The following is a 14,517-nucleotide window of genomic DNA, read 5'->3' on the forward strand; positions in this document are numbered from 1 at the left end:
TGGCCCCCAAAATATTTTGAGGGGCAAATAAGATCATCGGTATACCTTGTAGGATCATGTATTAATATTTTAACTATGCAACCCTTCATCCCACAACTTGTCATAGTCCTCACTGTCCCCTATGTTTTATGCCATTTACTGCCTCTTGTCCAACATCCCATCAGTCATTAAACTTCCTTTTATGCTCAAGTCCGTGGTGCTGAAGACAATCCTGTGACATCTCTATGGCTCTTCCTATATGGTACTTGTATATTATGTTTCCCCAAACCTGTGCCTTGCATGGTGCCATTTGATGCCAGCCTGTGTGCTAGTGTCTGAGATGGTCCATAGGTCCAACCTGTTTGCAGCATTTTCCTGGTGTAATGGTGTGCCCCCTAGAAGATGCTCAGACACAGTCAGAGCACCCAATGGGGCTCTTCGCCACCTCTAGTTTGGCTCTTTTGTCACAACTTTTGCTATGGGTAGGACTTCTAAGGTTTTCTGGCAAGGGGTTGGTAGCATGGTGCAGGTGAGAAAGAAAGGGATCTGAGATGTTGGACAGAGGAGGGAGGTGGATGATGCGAAGAATGTGACTAGAGAGGTGGTCTTCAGCCACACAAAACATGATTTACCAACTGTGTTCTCATTCCCTAATTTCCGTGGCTTCCAGAGTTTTTGCCTCTGGGGACTTAATCAACAACAGGAATACAGAATATTTTAAGCTACAATATGTATTTTCCTAGAAAAAATAAAATTGAACTGTTTCCTTTTTTTAAAAAAAATCTCATTACCATAATCCTGTGGATGACTCCACAGCTAGCACTGAGACTGTTTTAACTTCAGTGCTTTTATGCTTCTGTAATCAAAATAGTAATATGTTTTAAAGGCTTACTTTGAGTAAAGGTTCTGCTTCAGAAAGTGTATTAGAATAGTGGTATAAAAAAAAAAACACCCAACAAATTTAGCATGGTTGTGCAAATTGGAAAATTCTGGAAAATGCATTTTTGTGGTTACGTTGATTTAGTGACAACATCTGTATCTATTAGGAAGCAGAAATAAGATTTCATTTGGGCTTCTGTTTGGAGTGTGAGGAAGTACACCTCTGAGTGGGGTCCACAGCCAGTCCAGTGAGGAGCAGCATGGGGAAGTCATGTCTCTGGATGAGCTGTGCAGAGCACAATTGTGCTGCTGACTGCTGTTTATTATAGAATCATAGAATAGTTAGGGTTGGAAGGGACCTTAAAGCCTATCCAGTTCCAACCCGCCTGCCATGGGCAGGGACGCCTCCCACTAGATCATTTTGCCCAAGGCCTCATCCAACCTGGCCTTGAACACCTCCAAGGATGGGGAAGCCACAGCTTCTCTGGGCAACCCCGTCTTCCTGCAACTGTCTTCTTTTGTCTTCTGCAGTAATCCCACAGCCAAGTTGGCAGACCAGGTTGTGTCCTCCTGCATATTTTCCCAGTTAACAGTAAGCACAATGCACTAGCTAAAGCTGCTGCTGATATTGAGCTAATAAGGCTCCTGTTGCAGTGGTTGAGGCACAGGCATCTGTGCAGCTTGTCTTCTCCAGCAAATAAATTGATGTTAAGTGGCTGGTACAAATTAATCTCTGGTGGTGCAGGGGAGCCTTACTTCAGTTATGGATACAAATGAGTTGGCAGTAGCCAGCTATGCATCTCTTTGTGCCATCTGGGATCCAAAGAAGTGCATGTTCCAAGGTCATGTTCTTGGCCTGTGTGTGGCCTTCTTACAGAAAGAGTGAGTCAGGGTGTTGGACCAGCCTAAAGATGAAGTGACAATTGGTCTCATTGGTTCTTGTTACTAATTGGTTGCAGAAGAGACAAATGCTGTGGTATGCCCATGTGTAGTTTGTTTCTGAGGGAGTCAGAAACACATGACCTTCTCTGTACTGGAGAGGTCATGTGCAATGAATTTGATTCCTATAAAGCACTCTATGGAGGTAAGGATGGACAAAAGTCTTGGTACCACTGTGCTTTCATTCCTGCCAAAATCCTAGTGTGTCCAGGCAAAGCTGTTATTGGCATCAATGGAATGAACAATTTTTCAGTGAGAGAAAACCAGACCTACCTTGACTACAGAAGTTAAAACTTCCCGTTTGAGTATAGTTTAAAAAGTATTAGCCAGCATGTCTTAAAGTGTACTTGGTATGAAGAAAAAGCCTTAGTGGGGTGAGAAAATGGAATACGGGAATCACCTGATTTTCTCTACTTCTTTTGATTTTTATGAATTGCTTTTGCTTCCTGCTGGGGGAAGACTTAATGGTTCTTTGAGCCCATGTACGCTGGGAAACAAATTCTGAGCATACGAGAGAAATAAGATTTTCAAGCCCAGAACAGAGTCCCCACTTTGTCTTTGAAAGTTTCGTTGTCAATATTGACTCAATACATGAGGATGATACCTTGTCATTAATAGCCCGAAGGGCACGTTAATTTGTCCTGATGTTTGTGGAACAATTCAACACTCCTTGCTTGAGTGGAATTGACGAAACCACTCAATGTGGATGTAATCAAGTAACTTCTGTTGAAAAACTCCCTTTTTAAGCAACACCTTTTGCACCTTTTGATTAGTCAAAGACGGAAGAAGAACCTGGCAGTGGTTTTTAAACCTTTTAAATCCTGTTGCATCTATCTCTCATCACAGCAGTTTAGTTGTCTTTCTTGTCCCTCCTAATCCATGCATGTGACTTGGAAGTCATATTGAGTCATATTATTCTGTTATCATGCTAAAAGCTGTAAAATTGACATTGTCAGTTATATCTTCATCAGCAAAATGGTTTTATTAGGTTGTGACAAACACAACGATAAGTTCACAGGACGCAATGGCTGTCAAAAGATTTTGAATGAACTAGTTAAAGAAAAGTCTTTTTTGGTAACAAAGAAATGATTTTCTTTTTTTTCTGCCTATGTAGTCTACTGTAGTATGCAGTGCCCAACTCTGGGTTTAAAAGAATTTTTTGGAAGTGGGTGTTGGAAATAAGTTGATTGCTAGGTAATGGTTAAACACTTAAGGTGAAAAAGAATAAAGTTTGGGTCATACTTGCTGGAAGGACTTCTGTCAGTGGGGAGCCATTCTAAACCATTTAATTACAGCTATTTTAAACACAACCAACAGAAGAATAGGTACATATTAGTATATTGGGCAAAGAGGTTTTCTTGTTTCAGTTTGGAGTTCATAATAGTTCTTATTTATTTTTCAAGTATCACCTGTTGACTAATGTGCCCCGTTACACCTACAATATACTGCCATTTTATTTGGTTTGTGTTGCACTGCTCATGCTGCAGTATACCCAGGGGATGAATGTAGAGTTGCATCTTGCCATAAGTATGATGCTTTTTTTTCACTGTGAAGTCAGGGAGGGTGATGTCAGCAATGACCATGAAGACAATCCATGGTATTGGCTAAGAAGCTATTCGGGCTGATCTGCCCAAGTATAGTCTGGTGTACTCTATTTTTTCATGTCTACAGTGAATGCCCTGTCAAATTGAAAGAGGCTTTAATTTCTATCTCTAATTGTGGCATAGTAATGTTTTTCAGTGAAGTATGATTGGCTTATGCCTTCATACTTATATCTCTTTTATAAAGAGAGAGATTTCTGATTAAACTTATATTTCGTTATGTTGTGTCCTGTTCTTTTTAGAAACATAGCATGCCATCACAATTCACTTTTCAATGTCTATAGAGTTACATTTTAATTTTGCCTTTAATTTGAAGCCTTAAAGCTACATTGTAGTAAGAAACCCCCTATGGAAAAAAGTAGAAATAGGATTCTTTCCTTTCACCCCCCTTTTTTTTCCTGTTCCCTGATAAAGCTGTTAAAAGGAAAGAAAACTCAACTTTCAGTTTTAGCTGAAATGCTTTTGGAATGCCATTTAATTTCTCATTTATTATAAATTTTCTTCTATTTCAGTTTATTGTATGCTACCATTCACTGATGTCAAATATATTTTTGCAATCCTGATTCAAGTTCAGACACTGTCAACTTAAGGTACAATTTCTAAATTAATTCATTGTTTTATTTCCCCACTCACAGTTCATATCTCAAGCTGGATTATGACCCAGAAGAGCAGCTGTGATTTACTGTGATCTATTTGCTAGTATTACCAGGGTGTATTTCTGCTGCGTGTGGTTTTTTTTTACCAATCTGGAAAAGCCTTGGTTATATCTTTGGCTTAAACTGATATCACAATTGACTATTATGTGTTTAGACCTCTCCCCCTTTTGTCTCTCTATATAGAGTTCTTGCATTTTAGTGAAGATCTGGTGCCACTAAATATAGTAAATACTAACACAAATAGTAGCTTTGAGTAATGAAGAGAAAACAGTTTTGTTAAGTGTTAGGGGTTAAAGTAATTAAAGAAGCTGCCATTTCCATTTGGTGCTGTATATGGCACCGCTGTGGAAGCCCTGTGTCATCTAGCTTGCCCAAATCCTCAATGTTTGCCGAAAAGGGATATGTCAAGGAGGATGGCAGGAAAGACAGCAAGTTGTGTTCTTCTGTAGGCTTCCTCAAGCCTTCAACTTGAATTCAAACTGTTCTGTTTGAGTCTTGTAGTCAAACGTGACTTCTGTGTTAGGTTCTTTCATGAACCTGTTCACATTCTCCTATACCCATGTAGATGATCATTTGCTGCATACTGCTGTCGAAAGAATCACTTTTTATTGCTTATTTGGACCTGTTACAGGAAATGGAGAGTCAGTGCAGCTGGCATGTATTGGAACTGACTATGAATAATCAGTTATCTTTCTCTTTTTCTGTACTGCTTCTGGTTCTATAGGCCTGTATTATATCCTTCTCCCTACAATCTTCTTCTCTAAAGACTGCACTCTGACTCTACTTAGTTTCCTGAAAATGCTTTGAGGGAAATCAGTGTGTGTTATACTGGTGTTTGTAGAGAGCGGTCTTGCTTTGCAAACCTGCTGAAGTTTGTCGAAGGATTCAGCAAGTGAGTGAGCAGAAGTTATTTTGAATCTTCCTCAATATACTTCATGATTTACCCTGTGAAGTGTTAAAGCTTATAGTTGTCCTCAAATATGACAGTGAGGACTGTTGGAATGGTCTCAATCAATGGTTTCGTAGGGAGAACTGGTAAAAAGCATAGCACAGCAGAGGCCTGTCAATCTGAGATTGCATCTGTATGAAGTGACAAAAGGTTAAACACAGTCTCCATAGCCTTTCTGGTCAGAATGGTTTACAACCCAAATCTACCCACCAGTTCTTTTATTACAAGGCAAAGCTTTCAGTTTTGCATTCAAAATAAGCTAAGGGATTTATGGATGGGTTTGAATGGAATGAATGGATTTATTTTGAGGTAGTGTGAACGCATGTCTGTGCAGTCTGTTTTTCCAGGCTAAATATGTTTGTTGGAAATACTGGAAATAGGAACATGTTGCACAAGGCTATCTGTGCATCTGTGAGTCAGAGGGGATTACAGAGGGGGCAGTAAAAAGCATTTGTTAAGGAAGTTGAAGGCTTTCCTCTTTCTCTCTGTCCTGCTGTGACTGTTGTGAGCTACCCTTTGCATCTCTGCTAGCAGGCAGAGGGCAGCAATTTGTCTGGTTTAGTCCCTATATGGAGTTGGGGGTCACACAAACTTCTATGCCATTTTGGCTGTTCTAGGCAGTGCCCATCCTCAGCAAAGCACCTAACACCTGGTGAGGCAACAGGCCATGCCTGCTTGGTTAGGACACAGATGATTGAAAAGAAATGTGGAAGACGTGCTTACAATTGACTACAGCAGGAAAACTTATGTTATAAACAAGCTGATATGCAGGGAGGCATTTTGCAATGCTGATAAGCAGCTCTTGCTCTTTCACTCTGGTGTTGTATTTTTTTTGAAGTGATGGACACTGCAGGTTGTGACAGTGTCATGAGTAATTGTGAAATGGATTGGAAAACTGAATGAGGAGGTTTTTATCTTTGCCTATGAGACAGTAATTCAAAGATCTCTTGAAGGCCTTTCTCTTGGCAAGCTAAGGCTTTGAGCTCCCTTCTGGCCCCAATAAATAGCTCACAACACACCAGCTGGTAACTAAACTTATGTTTTAAAAACTTAAAGAATGATAAATGGTAAAACAATCCAGCACGTGGATCCTAGGAAGTAATTCCTTAGCTAAGCTCAAATTATTACTGAATTAAGCTTCTAGTGACTGTTCCAGATTTTTTTTTATCATCCTTTTAAAGGACCTTGAATTCCTTTGTTAGTCATCCCTGGTTCTGCCTGTAATATTGTGGGACGAAAGTTGCATCTGTGGTGGTAGTGTAACAAACTTCCCACTGCATTGAATGATTCTCTGTTAAAGAAAACTGCTTGTTTTCTTTCTCCTTGAATTTTTCAATTTGTTGCCTTTAACCTTGTATGTGTCCTACTGAGTTGCTTAATCCTTTCACAGCTGTCTTGCAGACCCTTTTTCCTTGATTTCATTTGTCTTCTCAGTTGCTGTTTCACCTGCTTATGAAGTAGCTCTTTTCTTTCTTGTGTTCCTTTGCTGCCTTGATTCCCTCCTGCTTTTTCTTCTATTAATTTCTTCTGTCGTAGAAATAGATGGGGGAAATGAAGGGAGGAAGCAATCACAATAACGGTTATAAAATCATGTGGAATATAAATGGTAGTATAATGTCATGTGCTGTGGAGTATGTCAGTGATTCTCCTAGAAATGATGATCTTTCAAAGCTTGCTAGAGTAGATTGAAGTTGGTGTTTGCAAGAAGTCAAGGAGACTAAAAGCAGCACAGGAATAGACTCTGAAGGGGAGACATTTTATGAGCACTTTATTTAGCGTTATATGAGCTATCCTGATAATCTGCTTAAGTTCTGGAACTAACAGCAAATGATCCCCATCACCTCCCAGTTCCCTGTCCTCCTGCCTTTCTCAGTTCCTTGCCTTGTCCATCTTCCCTTCCCTCCTCCCATCCCCCTCCACACTGAAGTACATGGACTCTGTGGTCTCCCAAGAGATGAATGAAGAACAGTGGGATGGTGGGGAAAAAAGACGGTGGTGAATTAGCTAGCTTTGTACCTGTGCCAATAATACATTGATTAGCTGTTTTTATTGCTTTATGGTAGGTTAATTACTTGGTAATGCCCAGCACAGAAAATGAGCAAAAAGCATGAAGCTATATAATGACTCTAATTATAAAACACGTCTCTAGTACTTAGAGAGTCAGATATGTCATTGCTGAAAGGCTGGCATCTATCAACAGTAGAAATGTTAGTTCTCTCTGAACAGTAAACTGATAGTTATGGCTTAGACCCAAGCCTTCCCCTTAACACCCTCAGAATTGTTTTTTTACCTCAACTGTTATTCAGAGTAACTTTCTTAACAATATCAGCCTGCTTCCAAAATTATCAGCGAAATCTGTAAATGTAAGTCCTGTCCCAATGTTTTGGCATGAATGCAAGGTATTGAATGTCGTCTGGGGTGCTCTATGTGGTGGTGGAAGGTTATTTTAGACAGAAAAGTCTAGACAGTTCTTAGGATCTATTGCACATCTCCACACCTGCCAAAATTTGGGAGTTTTGTTCAACTTAGACTGCAGTTTCTCAGAAGAGTTTTCATGATACAAATAACAGTAACTAGACTAGCCTCCCTCCCTCCCCTCAAATCCCTCCCTCCCCTCAAATCCCTGTTGCTGTTATAAAACTTAAGTAACATTCTGCTGCTGCTTTTTCTATTTATATTTTCCCTCATTCTCTAATTATTATTTAAGTATGAAGGATGTTCTTCCATGCATGGTTTTCATGTATGTGCAAGGAATAATAAAGATGTCTCGCATGTAATTGAGACAAATGGTTTTTAAGCACACTTTGACAATAAAATGAATAGATTAGGTTTCAAAAGGGCTCTTCAGTGGGTAAAGGAGATGAAGATAGCTTTTTCCATTGTCAGTCTTAATTTTTTATTTTTTTGGAAGTAGAGAAAACAATTTTCTTGCTTGAACTTGCTTATACTACACTATTTAAAATGACCTAACATGTAAGAAAGTATTTCTCTGAGTAACACAGAATGTCTTTTATAACTTCTAATTTGTCTCTCAAATATCCAGACTCAGCAATACTAAGTCTAGGGGAGGCTATGAACTGAGATCTTTGTAAGAAGGAAAAAATGAGTAGTTCACTTAGAATACAAGTGGCATTTGAATGCTCACTTTTAAAATCTTACTTAAATATTTAGTTTACTTGCTTGAACTGATTTGAGTCCTTTTTTTTCCTTCTTTCCCCTTTGTCTTTTGGAGGAACAGGAATTTTTTGGTTTGCATATGATGTTATAAACATTTCATTCATGCAATGGAAAATTAAACAATAGCCTATAAAAGTAGTTGCAATAGCAGTTAAAATGTTTAAGATTTTTCCATGTGTTTTGTAGTAAAAATGGTAACACTAATGTTAGTAAGCTCATTTTAAACCATTAGCAAATGCTTGCCGTAGGTGTGTGGATCTGTCTTCACTTCCTGCTTTGTATAGTTTTGGTCACTTCATCTTGCATTTCTAGCTTAGTGGCTGTGCCTCTGACTACTTTGCATTAACATTTGTGTGATTTTGTCATTTTACTTTACAAAATAGGCTCATTTTGCGATTGTAAAATTTTTGTTTTTTAAGGACTTTTAAAAATACTGTAGAGGTAGCTGTTCCAGTTGTAAAATATGGTCAAGGACAGACAGGGATGAATTTAATAAAAACACAGGCAAGCTGAAAGCCATAGTTCTTTCTTGGGGGTCAGTATATACATTTGAGTCTTGTGTTTTAGCACAGAATGAGAATCTAGAAAGTTGAGTCAACACATGGGAAGGATAGGCAAAACCAGCACTGTATCCAAGAAACTTCATTCAGCATGCGAAGTTTTAATTTTCAAAGTGTTTTATTTTAGACGTTCGTGCAGTTTGCAAGGGAAACTCTGGGCTTACGATGGCAAATGATGGGAAACAGTGGTACTCAAGACAGCATTAAGAATTGGGAATGTCAAGTATGTGCACTGTATGTCAGCCTCGGTTGAGTATTTGTTTAGAAAAAATAAATTGTTAAACAATGAGGGCCAGATCTTTTTATTATTTTTCCTGGGAAAAGAGTTTGTATAGCCGAAGGGAGAATTTGGTGCCTGTGGGAAAGAAAACACTGGGCTCAATTTTCAAATTTGTGGCCTTGCCAAGGCAGATGGGAAGTAACAAGAGTGCACCCCACACAACTGTAGCCCTGGGAGACTCTGCTCATCTTGCATGTAGATTTTCCCATTCATAATTATGCTTAAAAATCAAGCTGTGCACATGAGTAGCTCTGCACGTGGAGGAGACAAGCTTGTTCAGCCAGATTTTGATGTACTGCAATAATTAAGCTTGCCAGCATCGTGCAAAGGGGTGACTGTCAAGTGCCAAGGTGTCCTTATTAATTTATGAATGTGCAGTATAGAGACAAGTGATGTGTGGCGAGAGTCTAATCTATAGATCTGTTGTAACCAGGCTCTGCAAGGCAGCAGTGACTGCTTGTTCTGCTGTTACGAGATGAATATTTTGTGTGACTCCTAGACTCCGCTTTGTGATTTTTCTCAAACGTTTTCTTGGGAGTAGCATGTGCTGGGAATGCTTATTTTTGACGCAGCTACTGTGGCTCCGTAAGTGGAACTGAGTGCTGGTCTTCTGGCTCTTTCCTTACAGTTCAGGATACTGTTTGTGTTTCTTATCTGCAGCATTTGACATCCTGTCCACCTCAATGGCTTCCTTTTGAGCCAGCATAGCTAATAAACATCCTTTATGCAGCTAAAGGCTCAATTTTTTAAAACTGAGTGGCCAAACAATGTAGTTATTGTGGATGCTACTTAGTAAATGTCAAATATCTAATCTGAATTTTTTCTTCTGTCTGCTGTTTTCAATGAACATGATGTATTTCTGTGAAACAGATCTAATTGGATCTGTTCCTCTCACTCTGGTTAATGTATTCAAGTGGAATAGGACAGCAAGAGTGCTGCATCATCTTTTAGAATAATACTTTTTTCCAGATGTTTTCCCCAGATTGTGCTGCGTGCAGGATCTTGAAGAACAGAGGAAATGAGCAGAATACACAAATAAACAAGATTAACGTGTGAAGTTTAGTCAAATGAAACAAATTGAAAACCAGAAACCCTTTCTCTAATTGCTGGGGAAAAGATACTGTAGAGAACAGGATCATAGAATCACAATTTCAAGTGAGATGTGGAGGATCTTGCTGAGACAAAATGCTCTAAACTTTAGTTTTAAGACCACTTCATAAATGCAGAAGTGATTTAGATTTCTTACTGATGTGTTCCTTCTGGGGAAGGAATGGCTGATTAAGGAACCTGCAGGGTCTAGTAGATGAAGGAATAATGGGACTTGAGCCAAACACCATTTAGATTGCTTTGCCTTTCTTCCATTTTCCTCTCATTCATTCAGCCTTTTACATATAAGTGGATGGGGAACTACAGGTTTTTTGTGCTTTTGTTTGCTTGTTTAACTATGCTTTGGGTAAGACCTTTTGTTCTTGTCTTGTTGTATTTGCCACCTTTTTCTGTCAGTTTTAAGGTTATTTTGTTGCTTTGGATTTTGTTGCTTCAGGATTTTGGGTTACCCTGATCCTGAGTCTATGCAAACACCAAAGGGACAGTCTTAATTGCTGTGCTTGATCCACAAGGAGCAGGTGGGTCATGCGTTGATTTGAGTGACACAAAGATCCACAAAACATGCATATTCCATTTCTGTGCCCTTGTGGTACAACTTGAGTTACACTGCAAGTTTTTTTTTTTTTTAATTTGGCATCACATATGAATTTGCAGTTGATGCCTTTTGCAGGGTTTGTTTTTATTGTGTGAGTGTGGTGTTCTTTATTTGGGTGGAAGGGCAAAAGACAATTTTGTGATCACATCCCCTTCTCTTGTGTTTTGGTAGGCCTGGATGATTGCCTGCAGCAGTATGTCCATAAATTTGAACGGGAGAAGATAAATGGTGAACAGCTGTTACAGATCTCTCACCAAGACCTTGAAGACTTGGGTATCTCACGGATTGGACACCAGGAACTGGTTCTAGAGGCTGTGGATCTCCTGTGTGCACTGGTTAGTTAAGTGGTGAATAGACATGCAAAGAATTTCAAGTGCTCTTTTGACTGAATGACTAAGATAAGTCTGATAAAAACAGAATGCCCGTGTCATGCTTTGTTATGCATCAGGGTAAAAGAAAAAGAGTAAATTTGTTTAATTCTTGTGAGTTCTGTGTTAATGGCTCTTTACCTTTTAGAGGCAACATTAATTCAATTGCATTTCTAAAGAAAAAAGTGGTCTGAGTAGAGTTTTTAGTTCTTGTGGCACCTGTTAGTGAATAGTGATTAAAATTCCTCTTGACTTGGGTGAATTGGTCATAGAAGATGGAAGACATACTGTTGAAATGACAGCTGCTAATGGTTCCTCAGGTGTGTTGAAATAGGTTTAGGGCAGTTCTGTAGTCTACAAAGTGAAGAAAATGCTCTTGAAATGAGGGGTGATTTGCTAACTCAGTTACAGTCAAGCTGAATTCTTACTGGATTTGAGACTTAGGCTGTTTGTCTTACTCTTGATATATAACTGCACAGATGCCTTTAAAACAAGCATACTCTGGAAAGAAGAAATATATTTCAGATGGTTTTGCTAGTGCAGGCTTTATTTAAAAGCTTTAGCTTGGACACAGTTTTGAAGATGTGTTTGTAACACAGTAAATGAGTGCTAGAGGTACATGTGATTACATCAAGGAGATGGGTGAGAAAGGCTTTGTCGTGATACGAGCAGTGGCCAACCTTTCCTTCATTAGGCAAGCCTTGCAGCACTAAGCATACCCTTGAAATGGCGTCTTTATTGCCTGTGTGCTACCTGCTTTATTTGCTGCAAAGAGTTGCTACAGGGTTCATTCATACTCCATAAATGGGAACAAATTGGATAGCCTGTACTGGAAGAAGTATATATAATGAAATTACTTAATCTAAAATGTTTCCCGAAGAGTTTCTCTTGTACTTGAAAAATGTTTTATTGCCTCTTCAGTATTTGGTCTATAAAACTTTTTTTAAGAATTAACTTGAAAATCTGAGAGAAGAATGGAATTAGCCTGAAATGCATTTCGTGTTGTGGGAAGGATTTGTCACGTGAGTGAAGAGGTCTGGTGAGTTAGTGAATGTACTGTGTGCTGTATACAGTTCTGGCTGAAGTAATGCATATGGCAGTCCCCAAAAGCACTCTCTTCTTTTTTGAAGTATTGGAATAAAATGAATAAAGCTGGATGACCGCAGAACCTAAAGCTGTGTTTTATCTCCTACAATTTCCTTCTAATTTCCTTTGTAGACAAAAGTTTTGACCTTGGACTCATTTCTGGAAATCCTTCGTGAAATGCAGCTGAAGTTAATGCATTAGACAGAGTTCACATGTTGCAGCTGAAATGTCCTTATTTTTTAAGAGGTGGAGGCAGAATTCCCATGTTTTGGGTATGCCCTTTGTCACCTTCTCGATGCCTCTTCCCTTGAGTTTTTGGGTTTGAGTAAAATCAACAATGATTTTGTTCCTAAGGGGATGGTGTGTGTTAAGTTCTGGTGACAGCTATTTTTTATTTTCTTGTCTTTATGTAAGAGAAAAAAGTTTGCCCTGTTTCACCTGTATTAGTTCTTTGAAAGTGGGTCGGTGTATTGATATAATTTAGTGGATGTTATTTGTGTGTGTGTATGTATGGTGACCTTTTCCCTAAGTTTTTGGGCTTTGATTTATAAAAAAGCTAAGAAACTCTTCTGGGAGATTTTTTTTCTCTCCTCTTCCCACTATGCTTTTAGCTCACACTGTTGAAATATAGCGTTAACTGGGCCAGCCTGAGGTCAGACTTTGAAAGCTGTTGTTCTTGGGGGGCAGGGCAGAGTTGAGAGGGGGTTGGTAGTTCCCCAGTGCTGGTGTTCTCAAGAATTTCCTTTTGTCTAGTTTTGCTTTGGTAGTTTTCCAGCTGAGCTTCCCGCTTCCTTCAGATTGGTGATTTGGTTCCCTCATACTGGAAAAAAGTTTGCGTCTCTAAAGACAGTGAGGCAGCTGTTTTGGGACCATCTTTCTCCTGCAGTAACTCTTTCGAAGCATTGGCAGTACACACTTTTTTTTTTTCCCAGCCTCAGTGGATCAGTTGTAAAAGTAGTGTGAAGGTAGTCCTGTCCTTGAGAAAGAAGGCCAAATACACCTCTTTAAAAAACCAAACATTTTCTTTATCTTGCTATAGGGAGAGAGCCCTCTTTGGCAGCTACACTGTCAAGCTAAAAACGTCTGCAAGTTAAGGTGCTTGCTGCCGCAGTAAGTGAACTCCAGAACTAGTATAGGTGGAAGAAATGGATACATCTTCCTCTGCTTTGGTGATGAGGCAGTGTTCCTTCATCTTCTCGTAGCAGTGGCTGCATGTTGTACAAAGCTGCAGCTGAATAGGCAGCAGAAGAGAGGATGGACGGGGATGAAAAATGGTTTCCTGGGAGCATGTTTCTTCTGTTCTTGAGCTGCTCCAACAGATTTTTCTGAGCAGGTGTTGAACTCTTACAGAAGTTAGAGGACATAAAGAAACTGAATTCCACAGAGGGGTTTAGAAACCATCAACTTGAGTGCTTTAATGTTTTTGTTGGTGAGTATTTGCCTTGAGGAGAAAACAGATGACATTTCTTAGTTAAGTATTTAGGGGGGAGGAGGCAGGCATAAATGTGCTTTTCAAACTCATACAAAACCACAAAAGCCAGAGGTAGGGATCTAGAAAATAGGTGTCCTCAGTCAAATTACTGGGACAAAAAGCATCTATAGTGGTGGTGGAAACTGAATGCTTTTCCATCTCTGAGTGGACTTGCCTGTTTGGGCTTAATAAATATAAAACAATGCAAGCATTAACAAGAAGTTATGCAAATATTATCACTTGTAATGATGTTTTCACTTTTAATATGTTCTTTGGATTAGATTTTTGAATCTTTACCTACACGGTGTGATGGGACAGTTTGGAAGCAAAACAGCAGCTTGTTTTTTTTTCTTGAGGTTAGAATGAAGAGTCACTGGTTTTAAGCAATCTAAAACACAACTCAGCAAACAAACAAAACCAAACACAGTTCTAGTATTGTGCCTTTAATTTCACTGGTAGTTATATTCTGCCAGTATGTTTGCAGTGCAACAAAATATAACATCAAAGCATAAAGCAGAACATTTACACATGAAGACTTATCCTTTGTGACTAATCCTTCTGAAAAGCACCACGTCTGTGCACCACCTAATAAGACTTCAGTTACCTAGAGGTCTCAAATTTGGTGCTGTTTAGTAGGAAATTTGGGACTTCAAAGGATTCTTTAGGATGTATTTTTGTGGCGAGGAAGAGCAAGAACAGGTGATTGTGACAGTACCTTATGTGAATTCTAGTGTTTATATAGGCATGCAGTGAGTTGGATAAGCTTTTGAGCTGGCATTCAGTCTGGTTTTATTGTTTTCCTCAGGGCTGGTTTTCAGTTGGATCAGACGAGATACAGCTGATGACACTGCAGCACGTGAACGTGGCTGT

General features: G+C 39.2%; 1 protein-coding gene across 3 annotated transcripts in view; it reads left to right on the top strand.

Moving 5' to 3' along the window:
- CNKSR3 (CNKSR family member 3) overlaps positions 1-14,517 on the top strand; it is a 64,078-nt gene that overhangs the window by 18,163 nt on the left and 31,398 nt on the right. For 2 of the 3 annotated variants that reach the window (XM_054061084.1, XM_054061085.1), the window contains exon 2: positions 10,894-11,057. The exons of the other annotated variant lie outside the window; for it this stretch is intronic. In XM_054061084.1, coding sequence (XP_053917059.1) covers positions 10,894-11,057 — 164 coding nt within the window. The remainder of the gene's footprint in view (positions 1-10,893; positions 11,058-14,517) is intronic. 3 annotated transcript variants of the gene reach the window in all.

Source organism: Cuculus canorus, chromosome 3 (assembly GCF_017976375.1).
Source record: "Cuculus canorus isolate bCucCan1 chromosome 3, bCucCan1.pri, whole genome shotgun sequence".
Classification (NCBI taxonomy): domain Eukaryota; kingdom Metazoa; phylum Chordata; class Aves; order Cuculiformes; family Cuculidae; genus Cuculus; species Cuculus canorus.